This window comes from Artibeus jamaicensis, unplaced genomic scaffold (genome assembly GCF_021234435.1).
Source record: "Artibeus jamaicensis isolate MK-2021 breed Jamaican fruit bat unplaced genomic scaffold, CSHL_Jam_final scaffold_612, whole genome shotgun sequence".
Lineage (NCBI taxonomy): Eukaryota > Metazoa > Chordata > Mammalia > Chiroptera > Phyllostomidae > Artibeus > Artibeus jamaicensis.
This window is the reverse complement of record NW_026522049.1, coordinates 6,753,833-6,770,737: the sequence shown is the minus strand read 5'-3', so window position 1 is coordinate 6,770,737 and position 16,905 is coordinate 6,753,833. Positions and strand designations below refer to the sequence as shown.

The 16,905-nt window shown below is 41.7% G+C and overlaps 1 protein-coding gene across 7 annotated transcripts in view; it reads right to left on the bottom strand.

Moving 5' to 3' along the window:
• CHD2 (chromodomain helicase DNA binding protein 2) overlaps positions 1–16,905 on the bottom strand; it is an 84,294-nt gene that overhangs the window by 28,508 nt on the left and 38,881 nt on the right. For all 7 annotated transcript variants that reach the window (XM_037145078.2, XM_053658839.1, XM_053658838.1 and 4 more), the window contains 9 exons: positions 16,308–16,498; positions 12,295–12,483; positions 10,335–10,497; positions 9,851–10,003; positions 7,625–7,696; positions 4,282–4,431; positions 3,397–3,545; positions 2,350–2,446; positions 1,816–1,908 (listed from right to left, as the gene is read on the bottom strand). In XM_037145078.2, the coding sequence (XP_037000973.2) occupies positions 1,816–1,908; positions 2,350–2,446; positions 3,397–3,545; positions 4,282–4,431; positions 7,625–7,696; positions 9,851–10,003; positions 10,335–10,497; positions 12,295–12,483; positions 16,308–16,498 (1,257 nt within the window). The remainder of the gene's footprint in view (positions 1–1,815; positions 1,909–2,349; positions 2,447–3,396; positions 3,546–4,281; positions 4,432–7,624; positions 7,697–9,850; positions 10,004–10,334; positions 10,498–12,294; positions 12,484–16,307; positions 16,499–16,905) is intronic.

The following is a 16,905-nucleotide window of genomic DNA, read 5'->3' as shown; positions in this document are numbered from 1 at the left end:
ACTCCATGTATGTGTGACCTTAGAAAATCTACTTAGCCCCTCTGTGCCCTAGTCTCTTCATCTGTGAATGGAGATCATTCATCCACTGTTGTAAGAGTTAATACATGTGAAGCATTTAGAACAGTGCTCAAAGTACAGAAGGAGTTATACAAGTACTGGTTATTATTACTTAAGAAAATGGAGATCTTACTTATCTCAAAAAATATTTGCTGTGTTTCCAACATGTCAAAATAAGGTAACCAAAAAAAAAAAGATTATTGTGAAAAATGGATCGACTCAGGGAAGCACTCCAGAAAAAGCAGAGTGCACAGACTCCTCCTTCGATAAAATCACCTGACCAGGTGTTGAAACGTAATTGCTAAAAGGGCCTTAGAAAGGCAAGAATCACCACTCAGGTGACTTCTGATCAATCTGCAGTATGTAGAAATTTTTACACCTAAATACACATCATTCTGACCTAGGCCACATCATGAAGATCACTTCTGTTTAAGAACGGAGTACTCGCAGAAATGGAATACAGCGGAAACACCAATAATTCACCTCCACCCTCGGACACATGAACTCTGAAACTAGAGCTCTTTGATCCACTTCTTCCCTGTTCTTCCATGAGACAACTGCTACCTGTGGCCAGCCTTGACCTCATTACACACTGCTTCCTTCCAAACACTGCACCCGCTTGTCCCTCAATCCTAGTGGGTCTACCACACTTAATCACCACTGTACTATACCCGGCTTCTCTAACCTGCATGAAACTAAGCCATGGTCAATCCTTTCGGCCATGTTCCCACTTAAAACTGGGAAGCCTTTGCCGCCTTGACTCTCCTCTGCCTCCCGAGCCAACCTCCCACCCTTGGATCACCAACCGATCCAGTTTCTCTGACCTCGAGGATTGGTAGAGAAAGTCATATGAGCCAGGTGACCGGCTCCAACTGAAGCCCTATTTTCTAAATTCAGCGCTACTCCCTATCAAGTTCCTCCCCACAACCCTGGCCCCACCCATGGCTGTCCCAAATCTTTTCCACTTCTCAGCAAACACCTCACTTATTTTGCTGGTACTTAAGTTCGCCAATTGGAACTCCCACGTCTCTCCCTCAAGCGCACTTTCGTTTTTCTTTCACAGGCCAACTCCTTCATCTGTGCCTTTGATTACAAACCTTCCAGTCTCCTCTGAGGCAACGTGTCCTCAAGTTTTCCTTCTTCCCCTAGAACCTTCAATAGCTCCTACTCTCAAATCCCTTCCTCAACCTAGAAACACGGTAACATGTTTCTGGAAAACCTTGTCTTCCTTGAGCCTTTTGTCATGTAAATTACCTTCACTAGACTCTTCACTAGTTTTGTACAACTCAGTGCTGGTGCCCAGCTTCTGCATTTAGTCCTTGATCTTATTTAATTTTCTGTTATATCAGATACCATTGACCATCCTGTAATGACTCAGAAAGAAAATCTCACCAAATCATCAAGAGCCCCCTGTCACCTTCTGTTTTTGTACCTGTGACCTGTCATCTGATTCCATTAACGTCTCTCCCATGAGCCTTCCACTCCCCCAGTCAGCACCTATCCTATGATATCATATCCTCAGCCCCCTCCTGAGACATCTCTTCCCCCACCCACTGACCTCAGTGGTTACCTGCAGGGGAAGGACTAGCGATTCCACACCAAGCTTGTACTCAGAACTCCAGAGCATGACTCTGGGGACATGAGTCACTTCACGTAAAGGGAAGAGCAGAGTGCCCTGCCCAGCAAGTGCTACAGGCATCGGCTATTATTGGTTAATGAATCAATGGGAAGGACTTTCTCCCACGACGACTTTCATACCTTAAATTGTGACAAGAGCTCATCTGTCGCACTAGTTGACACTTCATTCTCTCTGGTTTCAGCCAAGCGCAAAATTTCATCTATATCCATTTCCTAAGGGAAGAACAGGAACACAGCTCAGGTAACAAGGCGACGGCGTTGGCGTGCACTGAAATGCCTGGTGCAAGTCAGTCAGTTCTCTTTCCTCATGTTCCACTTCTACCTTTCTCTACTGTCCCCGCTTTACACTGTTTTCATTTAATGTTTCAAACTATCATTTATACAAACAATTAGGCGATACTTCAGAAATTACAAGAAATAAAACTAGACACAAAAGGCCAAAGAAAATCTTCGAGTACTTTTCTCATTAATTTTCTTATTGAATTTATTAAGAGCGTAGAGCTTTATTGTAAAAATCAAAAACAAAAAACCTACATCTTTGAAGTAATTACTGCTCCTTTATAGAAGCCTGTACCATGGACTCGGAAATCTGCTTCCAAAATACTCTCACAAACAATGCTTGTCAAAAATCGTTTTTCCCTCATTGTTAATTACCTGAGGCTCTGACTCCTCCCCTTCAAGTTCTTTGAAAAGATCCTCTGCTCCAAATTTCAGAATAGCTGTCAGCTCTTCTTTATTAAAAGGATTTGAACTGTAAAAGTAAAATGCAGTGGCAATCCCTTAGCAATGTCAAGTAACCTCTGTGGAGTTCTACTTTGTATCTATCATTCATTAAGGGGTCAAATTACTGGTGAAAACATAAATTCTGCCATAAGAAAAATGATCCTCTTAGACTGTGGTGGGAAATCGAACCTAGGAGATGACTAGGAAATCAATTCTTTTCCTGTTGGCTCATCTATCACGTGATTCAACAAGGCAGGTAACTAGCAACATAACAGTAAGAAAGGTCTGTCTCTGTCCTCTGACTCAGAATGTTACCATTCATTCACCAAGAATTTTCAACCTCCTCACCTCTGGTCCAAAATAAGAGAACCAAGCTTCTCCCTAGACTGCTGTACATGGAAAATCATCTGAAAATACCGTTTAGGAAAAGCCCACTTGATTCCACCTACATCAAAGTACAAGACCACCACAGAACATGCTCAGCAATTTGGTCAAAATGTAAATTCTTTAAGAGAAATAGCTGTGCTTCCAAATAAAGATCGTAACTACCTTCCTTTTGTTTCAATAGGAAAGATAGCGATTTCCACACAAACGTTTTTGCCCAGAGTAAGAAAACAGCAGCCAATTCAATCTGGTGAAAAGTTCAAGGCAACACTGTGCCAGGATGAAAGCTGCTACTGCTGCTGTGTCGTACGTCACATGTGGAGCCAATCACACAAGGCCAGGGAGGGACGAAGAGAGAGGAGGACAGAGAGAAGAGAGGGCAAGAGCACACATATGCAAAGGGTGGATAAGGAAAAGAAATGGGGAAAACAAAATAAAATAAAAATGCTATCTTCTTGCAGCCTTAGTCTTTTCCACGTAAGTAAAGGCCTAATGTCTGTTGTACAAAGTCCTATTAGAAGAATGAGTGACACACCAAATGTTGATGTAAAATCAGCCTGACTCCACTGCCTCTCCCATCCCTCTGGCACTCACTTGGACCTCCCTGAGTTGTTTTCCAGGACCGTCCGGCCAGTGGTATCCATGCGCTGAATCACCAGATGGTCCAATACCATCTTCTTTTTGGCCCGTTCTATGATCTCTTCCTCCACGGTGCCCTTTGTAACCAGGCGGTAAATATTTACCTGTAGGAAGAAGAAATGTTAGACTTATGCCTGATCACACCAAAAAATGGAGTTACACCTGTCTAAAACCAGGAGGGGAAATTAAAAAAGGTGTGTTCTCTAGCACCATAAAATGACTGTAAGCCACCCACTCAAGCAGACAGCTTAAACAGATGCACTATTTTTACTGTCTGCAGCAGGTTACACTTAAATAAAACTGCCTTCAAGGAATTATGATAGCCTTGTTCTAAAAATAAAAATCTTGCTAAAATAATCCAGTTCACCAAAGCTGAATCTTTGGCCGAGTATGAAACTTATGAGCTACCCAATATTAAAGCAAACTTTGAAACATTCATAGACAAAGGAAGGAAGTATATATTTTCCCCACATTCCTTAGAGCTAGGATTGGTCCTGTGTAATAAAAATATATCATCTTGAATGATGTTAAATAGAATATGTAACAATTTTTCCATATTAAAGTAGAAGGAAATGATCAGTTCTTGGTCAATTCATCCTTTACCTTCCTTAGAGTAAACCAGAAAGTCACCAGTGACGTACTTTTTAAACAGCAAGAGAAGTGTTCCTTAATAGGTGCATCTTGGCCCCAAAGACAGCTTCTCTGCACTAATTAACAAAAAGACATCTCCCCTTGGGAAATGAAGGTGAACAGGAGAAAGGCATCTCACCAAACAGCCCGAAAGGCCTGAGTAACTCCTCCCCCTCCCACAGCCACATGCGGAGGCCTCTCCCCACCGACCTGCTTCTTCTGACCAATCCTGTGGGCTCGGGCTTGTGCCTGCAAGTCGTTCTGGGGGTTCCAGTCAGAGTCGAAGATGACGACTGTGTCCGCTGAAGCCAAATTGATTCCCAGGCCACCAGCCCTTGTCGAGAGCAGGAAACAGAAGTCCTGTACACAATGCAATACACTACTTTATGCAGTGGCCTTCTCAGAGACAGTTTCACAGTCCAACAAGCCCTTACACCTGGAAACCCCTGCAGGTGTGAAGAAAAGTGAGATATGATGGACAAACTTTATGGAGGCTACAAGGACGTCAGGGACTTGATGGCAGGGTGAATTTTCATTCAATTAAGAGGCAAGAGTCAGTACAATGAACTGAGGAGTAAAGTAGGATCTGGTAAGGCAACAGCAGCAAAAGAATTTATGTTCGCACCCAGCTAAAACTAGCATACCAGCAGTAACAAAAACCAGACAAACTTAATTATCGAGTGGCCTAGATGCTGACTTTCCACAGGGAAATCGATTGGGCCATGTAAGGCAGTCAGGATAAACCAGGACGCTGTTCTGTGAACACCCCTCCATCTGTCAGGCTGGTGAGGAAACAAACATCGCACTCTGAGTCCACGTGGCGGGACTGGTGAGAAGCAGGGCAGCCTCCATCCCCACAGGACACGCACGGAGAACCAGAGTGGGTGTGGCGGGAGAGCTGCGTGAGCGGAAGGCCTAGGCACTGCTGGCACACTCCAGCGTTCACACCAGTGACAACCGACACTGGGCAGCCACGGCACACCTGCCCACGCCGCAGTGCTCAGAAAAACACGGGCACGAGGCGGGGAATAAACTACACGAGCTGGAGAAAGAGAAGTCAGACTTCCATTTTCAGAGCATTTGATCGTGTATGTCAAAGGCTGGCACAGAAGTGGCACTCAAAAACTGACAGTTCTGAGTTGTTTTTCAATTTTTTTCTAGTTTTTATTTTTAGAGAGAGAGAGAAAGGGAAGAAGAAATAGGGCAAGAAACACTGATGTGAAGGGGAAAACCAACCAGTTGCATCTCACACGCACCCCAACCAGGGTCCAAACCCACAACCCAGACAGGTGCCCTGACTGGGAAACAAACCAGCAACTCTTCACTCTGTGGGATGACGTCTAACCAACTGAGCCGGAATTGGGTTCTGATAAGTGGGTACATTCAATACACAAACATGCACGACAAGGTCTCCATGCCCTAACTACAGTCACAGTGGTCAGCGTCATGCCACAGAAATGACAATGGAGACAGCTGCCTCCCAAGAACATTAAATAATTCCAGTAAAGAACTGATTAATGCGGATGCTGACACACATACTCTATGACCCTTAGTAAAACACCAAGTGACACCAAAACTCTAAAGAAACCTACAGGTAGGTGAACAGGATACTTCAGAATGAAATATCCAAAGCTTAAAATCTGGGGTCTGACTGATAGTTTCAAAGTCTCTCTTTATCCAAGATAATATATGAATTATAACAAGATGTCCTTTGTGTCTATTGTCAAATTGGCAAAGGTTAAAAATTATGAAATTCAATGAAGCTAACGATGAAATATTGAAATATTCATACATAAGCACTATGAATATCAATTATTTGGGGAAAGTAAATTAACAAAATGTATCGGAAACCTTTTTGAAATGTTCATATCCTGTTACCTAAACATCCAATAACAAAGTGACTAAATAAATAATGGCACAGGCATGAGAAAATATCAGAAATTTAAAAAAATTTAAATCTTTAATGACAAAGAAAAAATGCTCAGCATATAATTTTGAATGAAAGGTGGTAACATGGTCCCAGTCAGGTGAACATATACAGAAATAAGTGGTTTCACTCAGTACTGAAAGGAAATACACCCCAATGACAGGAATAAATAGCAAGCTGTCTCTGGGATGGGAGTTTGGCACGTTTTCTTTGTATTCTTTCCCGTCTCCTAAATTTTCTACACGTGCATATATTTCCCCCCAGTGACTATTATTTTTTAATTAAGTTAAAAACATTCAAATTTGTAGAAAATGGTAGAGAACCTGCACCTTTTATGTAGCCATGGGGCAGGAGGATCGATTAAGAACTAAGAAAAAAAAAAAAGAATTCTGGCCTTTTTTCTGAGAAAACGCGGCATAAAACACACTATTTTTTAAACTTAGAGCAAGGACCACAAAAACGATGCCAACAAACGCTGACAGAAAAGCTGCCGTTTACTGAGTGCTCGCTACGTGCCAGGCCACGGGCTCAGTGCTGAGGGCGGCTCCCCTTGTCTCCTCCTCACAGCAGGACCACGAAGGAGGTACTGGAACTGCCACAGTTTTACAACCGAGGAGACGGGGAGGACAGACAGGAGGAACGGGAATGAGCTCGGGTTCAGTAATTCAGTTCCTCTTCCCTGTAACTATTTGGAGCCTTGGTTCTGAGCAGATGAGAGCCCAAAGCTCCTCAGGAACTGAAATTTCAGGCTGGAAAAGTCAGAAAACCACAGTTTAACTAGGACTACGTGCAATTCTGGAGGCAGAAGGCATGCCACTCTGGAGTACGAGACAGATGTTAAGAGTGTGTAAAGTTCTTCAGAAAGCAGGAAGCCAAGTCCATTCTATTTATACAAAACAGTGGCCCCGACTTCAGAAGTTCTACTGTTCTCTCCAGAGCACTTCTTGGTCCACTCTGGGTCTCTTCGCAGCTTCCTTTCCCTCCACCAACACCAAAGCTCTTCTCCTCACTCCCCTCCAACCCCACAGTTCTTCCTAGTTTCATGTGCACAAACGACAACTCTACCAGGGTTTCCAACTTGCCCTAAGTGGCTCTCCTGTATGTCTGAAACGCAAAATACTCTGTAACACCACATTCAAGCTAGCCACTATAGTAAATGTCACTGTTAGCCAAAGCAAGATCATTAAGTCACACTGTACCAGGGTCTAACAAATTTGAGACAAGGCAAATGTACAAGACCCAAAGTCACCAAAGAGTACGAATTAGAACCTCCTGATATGAAAAATATGTCCAACTTAGCCTGCTGGCCAGCCCTCCCCACCTTTGCCTGGCTGGTTTCCTAGGCCCAAAAGCTTGGTATCTGGAAGTCACCAGAGAAAACTCAGTTGATATTAGAATGACTGTCATTAATCTACACCAGGGAGATAAAGAAGCATGCATCTGCTTTCCCTGGAGTCAACACAAAATCAAGAGGCACACCTTTTGTGTTAGTGACTTCTCATTTCCTTCTCAGAACAGGAGAACTGCACTGTGAATTGTTTCTGAAATGGGTTCTATTAAGCCAAAAGGGCTTGCCCTTGACACAGAGCCCAAGCTGTCCCAATAGCAAAGCCATGCAGGGTATACCTCAGAACCATCTGCATTGAAGTGGTCCAGTGCCTGTTTTCGGATTTCTCCCTTGATGGAACCATCCAGCCGCTGTAAAAATAAACCACAAGGAAATCATAAGGTAGGAAGATCAGCTACACTCAGAATAGAACACCAGACTTGCAACCTTTATCAGCACAGGACCCATTGGGTAAAAATAACTGGAATGCACCGGCAATGTGCTGTCTGGGGCTGTGCTTAATTAAGCACCACGCTCTACTTGCCCCAAGCTCTCCAATTACAAACTCAAGGTCAGAAGCTTCTGAATTAAAGGACTATCTGGGTTCATCCAAGGATCAGAGTGGCTGCCAAGACCTATAAGGAAAAGAAGGCAACCCAAGCTCTGGTTTGAGGCTTTGTCTGCTTCTGCATCTGTGGGTACTGAGGAGACGAGGAAATACTACCCCCAGTCACCTAATAATTAGCTCCTGGGAAAAGAAAAAAAAATGCTTCGTAGATAATGTAGCTAAAATTTGCCTGATTATTAAGTACTACACAAACCAAAAAATTATTTCCATCCTTTTGTTTGAAAAACATTTTGTAGTAACACTGAGAATGTAAAAAATTAAGTTGGTCATATAGCCCAGCTTTTCAAAAATTGCACTCTAAAACGAGAGCCAAGATCAAGCAGCAAAATGCATCTTCAAGAGAGCCTCTAGCATTTCCTAGCACATAAAACGCTTTGCTTTAGAGCATATGTCAGTTCTAAGTAAAAATAACATATCATCACAGAGAAACCATGTGTGTAAAATAGAAAGTAAAGATTACCTGTGTGTTGTACATACAAAGCCTTTCCCACTCTTTAAAATAATTTTTGTATTCTCCCCACAATCACCAGGGGAGATAAACAAAATACCTCATTTTACAGAAGGCAAAACTGACCCAAGAGATGGTGTCAGCTGGGCAATGACCAGTGACTGGCTGGGGACAGCCTATGGAAGGACCTACATTCCCCCAGCTCACAGCTCTGCCTACCAGCCCCAGAGCCACCTGAACCCCAAGTGGAAGCACACACAGGAACCCCCTTCCTTCTTTCAGATGAAGAGCCTCAGACAACAAGTAAGTTTAAATGGCAGGTTCACTGCCTATATTTGGAATCAGAAAACCCAAATGCCCCCATTTAACATTCCCATTAATAGAAGACATAAGACATGATAAAGCTGAATGAGTCCAGCCTACTTATTCCTTAGAGAGAAAAGTAATGCATTATTTGACTTGATATCAAATGACTACTAGACCTGAAAGCTCACAGGGACCCGATGCCTGACAGTGTACTATAGTCTGATAATAACCACAGTACTAAACCATATGCTATGACAGCTACTGGAAGACCACATAAGGTGTTAGGGATATAGCAATGCCTTCCAGTGTATTTTGAAACATAATCTGTAAGTTAGTTTTAAAGTTCAGCCTTCTTAAGAGAGAGTCACTGACTCCAAATTTCTTCAATACCAGCATAACTAGGTGAGTTGGTAGAACAGTCCATCCATTCAAAGTTAAAGAGAAAAACTTTTAAAATAAATCTTAAAAATCAAAGCATTTTAAAAACATTATGCCAAGAGTCAAGGTAAATTGCAGACATGTCTACTAACAGTTCAAAAATAAGTTTCATAGTCTTACATGCAGAAAAATATTATGCTGAAGAAACTCTTTTCCACATATTTTATTTTTCTCATCTCATAGGAGATAAGTGATTGAAGAAGAAAATCATCATTAACAAATCTGCAGAGGAATAGGGGACCGTCACTTGCTTCGGGGACCAGGCAAGCTTCAGGTAGCCTGTTCTGCGGAGTCCTCAGCCCCGCAGCCAGGGCTGGCCTCCCTGGAGCGGGAGTACCACACTGCCTCCTCTCCTTCTCTTTCTAGGGCTTCGGTTTCTATAACCAGGTTCCTACCTCCTTCCTCTCTACCTTCAACCCAGACTTGCGGATGCTACACATCGTCTTAACAGGCTTTTTCTCTTGCCCAGTTTTGCTTTCTCTCATTCACCCCCCAAAAGAAAAATGATCTTCCCGCAAACATTTTCATTACAGGGTTATAGCATAAAGACAAAGAAGTAAAAATGAAGACCTTCCTGGAACCCTCATCTCAGTTTGTTTCACACAAAGGAACTCCCATTCTCCCCCGGAGGGTAATTCAGCAAACAAAGCACAGAACCCCGAGGAACAGAGGGAAGGAGCGAATCCAATCACCAAGCGTCCTTACCTGGAAAGGGTAGTGCTTAATAGTCAAGTACTCGGCCAGGATGTCCAACATTCTCACCATCTGGGAGAAGATGAGGACTCTGTTCCCCCTTTCTCGAAGTCTGGTCAACAGTTTATCTAACAGAATCAGCTTCCCACTACTCCTGATCAGGGACTGAAGATTGAAAAGACATTCAAATGTTCAAAATACTGCAGTCTGCCCTTCCCCTCTACGAGTTCTTATTCTCAAAATCCTATTTAAGTTTTCTGAAGCTTTCTGTAACCTGGGTGACATACTGCAAGCAATTCCTGAAATGCTCTTTACCTGTTATCAATGACGTTATTGATGCCACAATACTTTCTAAGGATTTTCCTTAGCTATGTTAACTGTTTGAACCGGTTTTTAAAGCCTCTTTTGATGCTTTAGTCACTTTGATAAAGAGCAACTGTAGAAACTAAACTGTGTTCGTGAAAGCAACGGGAGCAAGACAGTAACAGGCACACACCGTGAGAACCTCCTGTCCGTTTTCCCTCTCGTTCTCCTCGGGCGGTCGGATCAGGTAGCAGTGGTTGCAGCACTTTTTCAGCTCCATCACGATGTTCAGGAAGCCAGACGTGCTGCCTCTGGTTCCTTTGGCAAGAGCCTTGTAATTCCTGGTCAGGATCCATCTGCAAATTCCGGATGATAATGATACTCTTAGATTCAAACGACAGAGTCGGGGTAAGTCTAAGAAATACCAACGGTGAATCTGAGTCAGATCAACCCTCTACACTTGTCTGTGACTGCACAGGAAACAAAGTGTGCACGGTAAAATAGGAAATAATGCCACAGAGCTGGAATCAGCAAAATCAAGGCAACAGACTCAAGTTTCTTCACTCAAAGAATTGACAAGGACAGGGGGAAACAGGTTAAAATAACTTAAGGAACATGCCAACCAATCCTAACAAAGGAGCTTACTCAAATCCCAGTGCAAACAAGCAATATATGTGTGAGCAGACGCGTGTACACACCTATTTATGACAACCAAAAAAATGAAAACACTTACTGGACATTATAAAAATATTTTTAAATTATTGATTTTTTAAGGCATAACAGTACTGATATCATGCTTAACTCTTTTTTTAAACTGGAGTATAACTGACATATTACATTAATTTCATTACATCACATTATGATTCAGCATTTGTACATATTGTGAAATGACCACAATAAGTCTAGTTAACATCCGTCACCATATAGTCACAATTTTTCTTCTTGTGATGGAGAGTTTTTTAGATCCGCTCTCCCATCAACTGAGGTCATGATGCTGCGCCTTACGCTCCCGGGTCCCACTGGGCACAGTATTTTGTGCCTGGAAGTCTGTTCCCTCGGAGCCGTTTCACCCACAGCAACCGCCCATCTGTTCTCTATAAGCCTGGGGTGAGGTTCTTAAACTTGATTTGGGGGGGTTATTTTTTTTGCTTAACTCTTAAAAAAAAAAGTCCCTATTTTTTAGATGTATGGAAACACTTATGCTATGTACCTGGAATACGTTTCAAACGACATAAGGGTAGGGATGGAGACACCAAAGGAGATTGGATGAACTAAGACTGGCCATAAGCCAGGACCTAATGAAGCTGGATTGTGGGTACGTGATTCCGTTCTATTCCGTTTCTGTATGTAGTATTTGACAGCTCCCATAAAAAGTATTTTTTTACTCAAGGGAGAGTTAGGCAAACAGGTAAGAGTGTTAAGTATTGAAAGTTAAAATCCTGCTCTTATTCACTTGTATAATTAATGAAGAACAAGCAGGGAATGTTAAGATTACCAAACTTCTAACTTTAAAAGGCTGCAGCTTTTATAGCAATATCATTAGTTACAATCATTCCAGATCCAACTTTAAATCATCAAAACGAAAGGCCATGCGTGACAAGCATGTTGGATGCTGCTCTGTCCCAAACCCAGCACTTTGCCTTTCACATAGTACAGCCGAGACCCAGGCCGTAAGGTCCCTGTGCCTCCTGGAGCACCTCCGCCTTCAGAACTTTTCCTTCTGAACTTCCACAGCCCCAGCACACATCTCAATTTAAACAGCACTCTTGTAATTGTCCCCAGTTGGTCTTCCTACTAAACAGCAAGGCTCTGGCAAGAACACATTCCACTCATCTTCATATTCCCAGTATCTACAGAACGCCTGGCATTATCTCAAAACCTTAAATGACTGAGTGAGTAGCAAAAAAGTATACAAACGAGCCTGCTTACTAGTAGGGGGTTAGCACTAAAAGTTCACATATTCTTCAGACCAGTTACATAAAGGAAAGTACTGCGCACCCTCTCACCCAAATAAAAAAGCAAGGATGTAATAAGCTGTCCTCTGACCATTACATTGCTACTTCAGTCTGTGTTGAGACATCACAGAAAGAAACAGTTGGTTTGTCAATTATCCCTCTCGTGGCTTCATGGTACTGACCCAGCCCGTAACTTACTTGTAATACTGTTTCTGAAGGGCTGACATCTCCACCCTGAGAATCTGCTCCACTTTGGCAGGCAGGGATTTCTCCACATCCTTTTTGACTCTCCGGAGAAGGAAAGGCTCTAGCACCTTATGAAGACTCTGGTAGCCGTTCTCCCTCCCTTTCCCGTGGTCTTCTTCAAAATCTTCCCAGAACTCAAACCTGGAGATGCAACAGTAGGGCGTTACTCAGCTACACAGGAGAAAAAGGCATTCCTCCCCCCCAAAAAAAACTTTATGGAACTAAATGATTAAAAAAATGTGTTTCAACAAGTAATCTTCCCTACAGGAAAAGATAAATCTTATCTGTCACTAGCCCTTAAATATAAAACAGGGGGAAACCAAATGAATTAATTTCATCAGTCTACACTGGATAACAGTTTTCCAATTTTGAGAATGCACCCAGAGTTCACAAAATATGTCAGTTTATCATGCAATCGGTATATGCACAAACATAGTTAAGTCACTGTGTGAAATATTATGCAGAAAAAAAACAATCTTTTAATAAGCTTCAATTCCTTGGGAAAATAAAATTCCAAGGTAAAAGAATAATCAGTGGCAGTATGAGAGCTGTCACTGCTCAAAGGTGAAAGCTATGTCATTTCCATCAATAATCTTCACTATTCATCAATGGAAAAGTTAATGGGTTATAACAACAGAAATAAGACAACAGCTCTCAGACAAAAACGACACAACTGATATAAAGTTCTTATTAGTGAAATCTGCAGACATAAATTTTATTAATAAATTTTAAAACTTGTCTCTCATGTAGCTCTGCCCAAACTTAGATAGAAGTTTCTCACATTTGAATTTTAATTCAACCATCTTCAGATCACACTAAAGGACTTGTGGCAGAAATCCAGAATGGGACATTATGATCAATTTTCTTCAAAAATAAAAAAGGAATGAGGAAAATTTGTTTTACAAGGATCAGAAAAACAAACTTTGTCTTGCCACGCAAACACCCACTTGGAAGAACTAGCCTCATTTTTCAGGCAGACACGCTCAGCAGGTAAGGGAGCACCTGTAACTAAGGCCACAACTGGAAGCTTAGTCACTGCCCACGGTCTGGTCTCTGACACCAGGAGGCCCAGCTTGGCTGAGGCCAGACAAGTCCCAGAATGACAAAGTAGAGTGACTCGACACTGAGTGATTCAGTGTTACCCCTGGGTAAAGACTCAAAGGACAAGCTCTTTGGTAAGACGGAAAGTCAGAGACAGTAACGGCCACCAGGCACAAGGGCATTGGCCGCATCTGCGGCCATTCCTGACCTCGTCATAAACGCCCAGGCACTGTGTCAGGTGCCACCAGGGGGTCAACACCAGCCTTAGAAACAGCTCCAACATTGTTAAACCTTTACCAAAATGATCAAGAAAAAGAGACAAGACACTAGTTACCATAACAAAAAAATTACATCACTACTGATCCTTCAAAAATCAAAAGGATTATGAGGAAATACTGTAACTTTATGTCAATAAATAAGGCAAGTTGGAGGAAATTAATAAATTCTTAAAAGATGCACTTTAACATAACTAAATCAAGAAACAGAAACCCCGAACAGACCTTGTAACTAGAAACTGAATTAGTCATTAAAAAACTTCTCACAAAGGAAACCTAAGGCCCACAAATATGCATCAGTGGAACAGAACTGAGAATCCAGAAATGGGCCATTTATGGTCTGAACTAATTCTCAACAAAGATGCCCTGACAATTTAATGAGGAAAGGGTATTCTTTTAAACAAATGGCCCTGAACAATTTCCAAAATCTCTCTTCAAAGAAGGATGAACTTAGGCCCTCACGCTTAACATTATAAACAAAAAAGTAACTCAAAACAAAATGCACACCTAAATGTAAGAACTAAAATTTCTAGAAGAAAATAAGAAAATCTTTGTAACCTTACATTAGGCAAACATCTTATTTTACAACATCAAAACACAATCCACTTAAAAAAATAACAGAGTATACTTCATCAAAGTTAACTTCTGCTCTTCTAAAGGCAACATTAAGAAAATGACAAGACAAGCCACGGACTGGGACGGACACCTGCAAATCATACACTAACAAGGCATTTGCATTTAGAATACTAAAAATAAAGAAAAAGTTGTTAAAAACCTGTTTAACACAGAAGACAGACAATCCAACTTTTCAATGGGCAAAAGAAATCTTACCAAAGATATACAAATGGCTAATGAACCCATAAAAAGATGTTTACCATTATCCATTATCACAGAAATCTAAGTCAAAACCATGAGATGCCACCACACAGCCAGGATGGCTAGAACCCAAGCCTGACAACACACCAAGTACAGTGCTGGTGATGATACAGAGGGAATTGGCAAACTGAAACACGTCTGATGGGAACATACAATGGTACAGTCTCTTTGGACAACGACCTGGTAGTTTCTTAAGAACTTTATTCTTTCCTAGCAACCCAGCAATTCCACGCCTAAGCAACTAACCAAGATAAGTAAAATGTACATCCACACAAGAACATGACCAGCTCAAAACTAAAACAATCTGTCCATTAAATGGCTAGGCATTCAATGGAGTGTTAGTCCACAGCAAGAGAACAGTCCCTGGTAAACTATGACAAAAGTGAATCTCAGACATAAAAACAGAAGCCACTTACCAGGATCCCATTTATACAGAATTTCTAGAAAAGGTAAATTACTAGAGAGGAAAGCTGATTCATGAAGGCCTAAGACTACAGATAAAAGCAGAGATTAAAGGAACTTTTTGGGGTGAAAAAATATTCTAAAAGGAGACTACGGTGATGGATGCACAACTCCACAAATTTACTAAAAATGTTCAATTGTATCCCTCCAATGGTTTACTTTATGGTATGCAAATTATGTCGAAAAGTTGTTTTAAAAGTTAACAACACATGGGGGAAGGGACCATTTCTGTGCTGGTCATCAGGCTACCCATAATGCCTTGATCAGTTTATGACTCACAGTACACACTCTCATCTTTTCCAAATTGTAAAAAAAAAAAAAAAAAAAGGGAGGAGCATTCACCTGCCAATTTGACACCTCTTAACCACACTGCTGACGGGGTGTCAGGTCCTATTCTTGGCAATAAAGTACAGCAGATCCCTGTTACATCTGAACTCACAATTTAATGACATGAGATGGATGACGGAATAAGCGGAAAAAAAGATAAAGGTGTCATATAGAAAATGCAACTAGGTAGAGATGGTCAGCACATCTAAGAGGCTACTTTTAGGTTGGATGGTCTGAGACCTCTAAAAAGAGGCGGTCACATAAGCTGAGGCAATAATGTTAAGGAGTGACTGGCCAGGTGAAGACAAGGAGGAGAAATATCACTGCAGACCAAAGGAACGGCAATGGCATGGCATGATAAAGAAACAAAAAGACGGCCAGAGTAGCTGATGCAGAGTGAGCGGTGGAGAAAGAGGTACGAGATAAGCCCAAGTACTGTCAAGGGGCAGACTGAACAGGGTCCTACAGATTAGGGCAGTGAGTACAGATATCATTTCAGGTATCATCAACCACCACTGGGTAATTTTAACTTTTATGAAACTACGTACCATCTCTCCCATAAAAATCTTTAGTAAGTTAAAGACTGGAATAAGACCTTAAGCTGATGCTTCTATTAGCAAAGGTTTGGATTTAAGGTATTTTTAATACTTGTCAGATTATGTACCTTATAGATTTCATTTAATTTTCACTCAGTACCTTATAACAACAATGAGAAGGCCTGATGTTTCCTATTTACTAAGTATTTCCCCAAAGCAGTAACTGATTTAAATATTTGGTAGACAGCCTTCCCTCCCTAACAGGCTGGTTTCTGTGCCTTCTCTCATTTATTACGGAACATTTTCATACATTTGTTCCTCCCTCAGTCAATGCTTTGCTTTCCCCAAAACATGCCATCCATTTCCCTAAGGTCCACTCAAAAAAGTTAAAGAGCATTGGCATTTCAGACATCCCAGCATGTTTTGAAATACACAGTAAGGAGCTTACTTCTCCGGCATAATAAAGTGCAGCAAGGACCAGAGCTCTTTGAGGGAATTCTGAAGAGGGGTCCCCGTAATCAGGAGCCTATGGTTGGACTTGAAATCAATCAGAGTTTTATACAATAAAGAGTCATCATTCTTCAACCGATGGGCTTCATCCACTCCCAGAAAGGCCCAGTTAATACTGCCCAGCACAGTCTGAAGTAAAAACAAAACAGAACGAGCCACCAGGTCAGAAGGGAACCCAAAAGTGCTTTCAAGTGTTAATCATCTCTGTACAAATACCACCACAAAGGTATACACAGAAACATTTATTCTTTGCTGACTAGAAGTACATGAGGACTCTTCTGTTTATTTTAGTTGGTTGCCAGATTTACGTCTACTCAAAAGGGCACATCCTCCTGGAAAAGACACAGGGAATCTCTTATGCCAGGTATTGTTGTGTGCTCTTAAGGAAGAATGCAAAAATTGATATGCTGGGCAAAAAAACAAAATAAAAAAAACAAAAAAAACAAAAAAGTGATTTGGAAGTCTCTCCTTAACTAATATTCTTCTCTCCCTGTTCTCCAGCCCCATCCTGAAGCACAGAAACATCAAGAGTCACC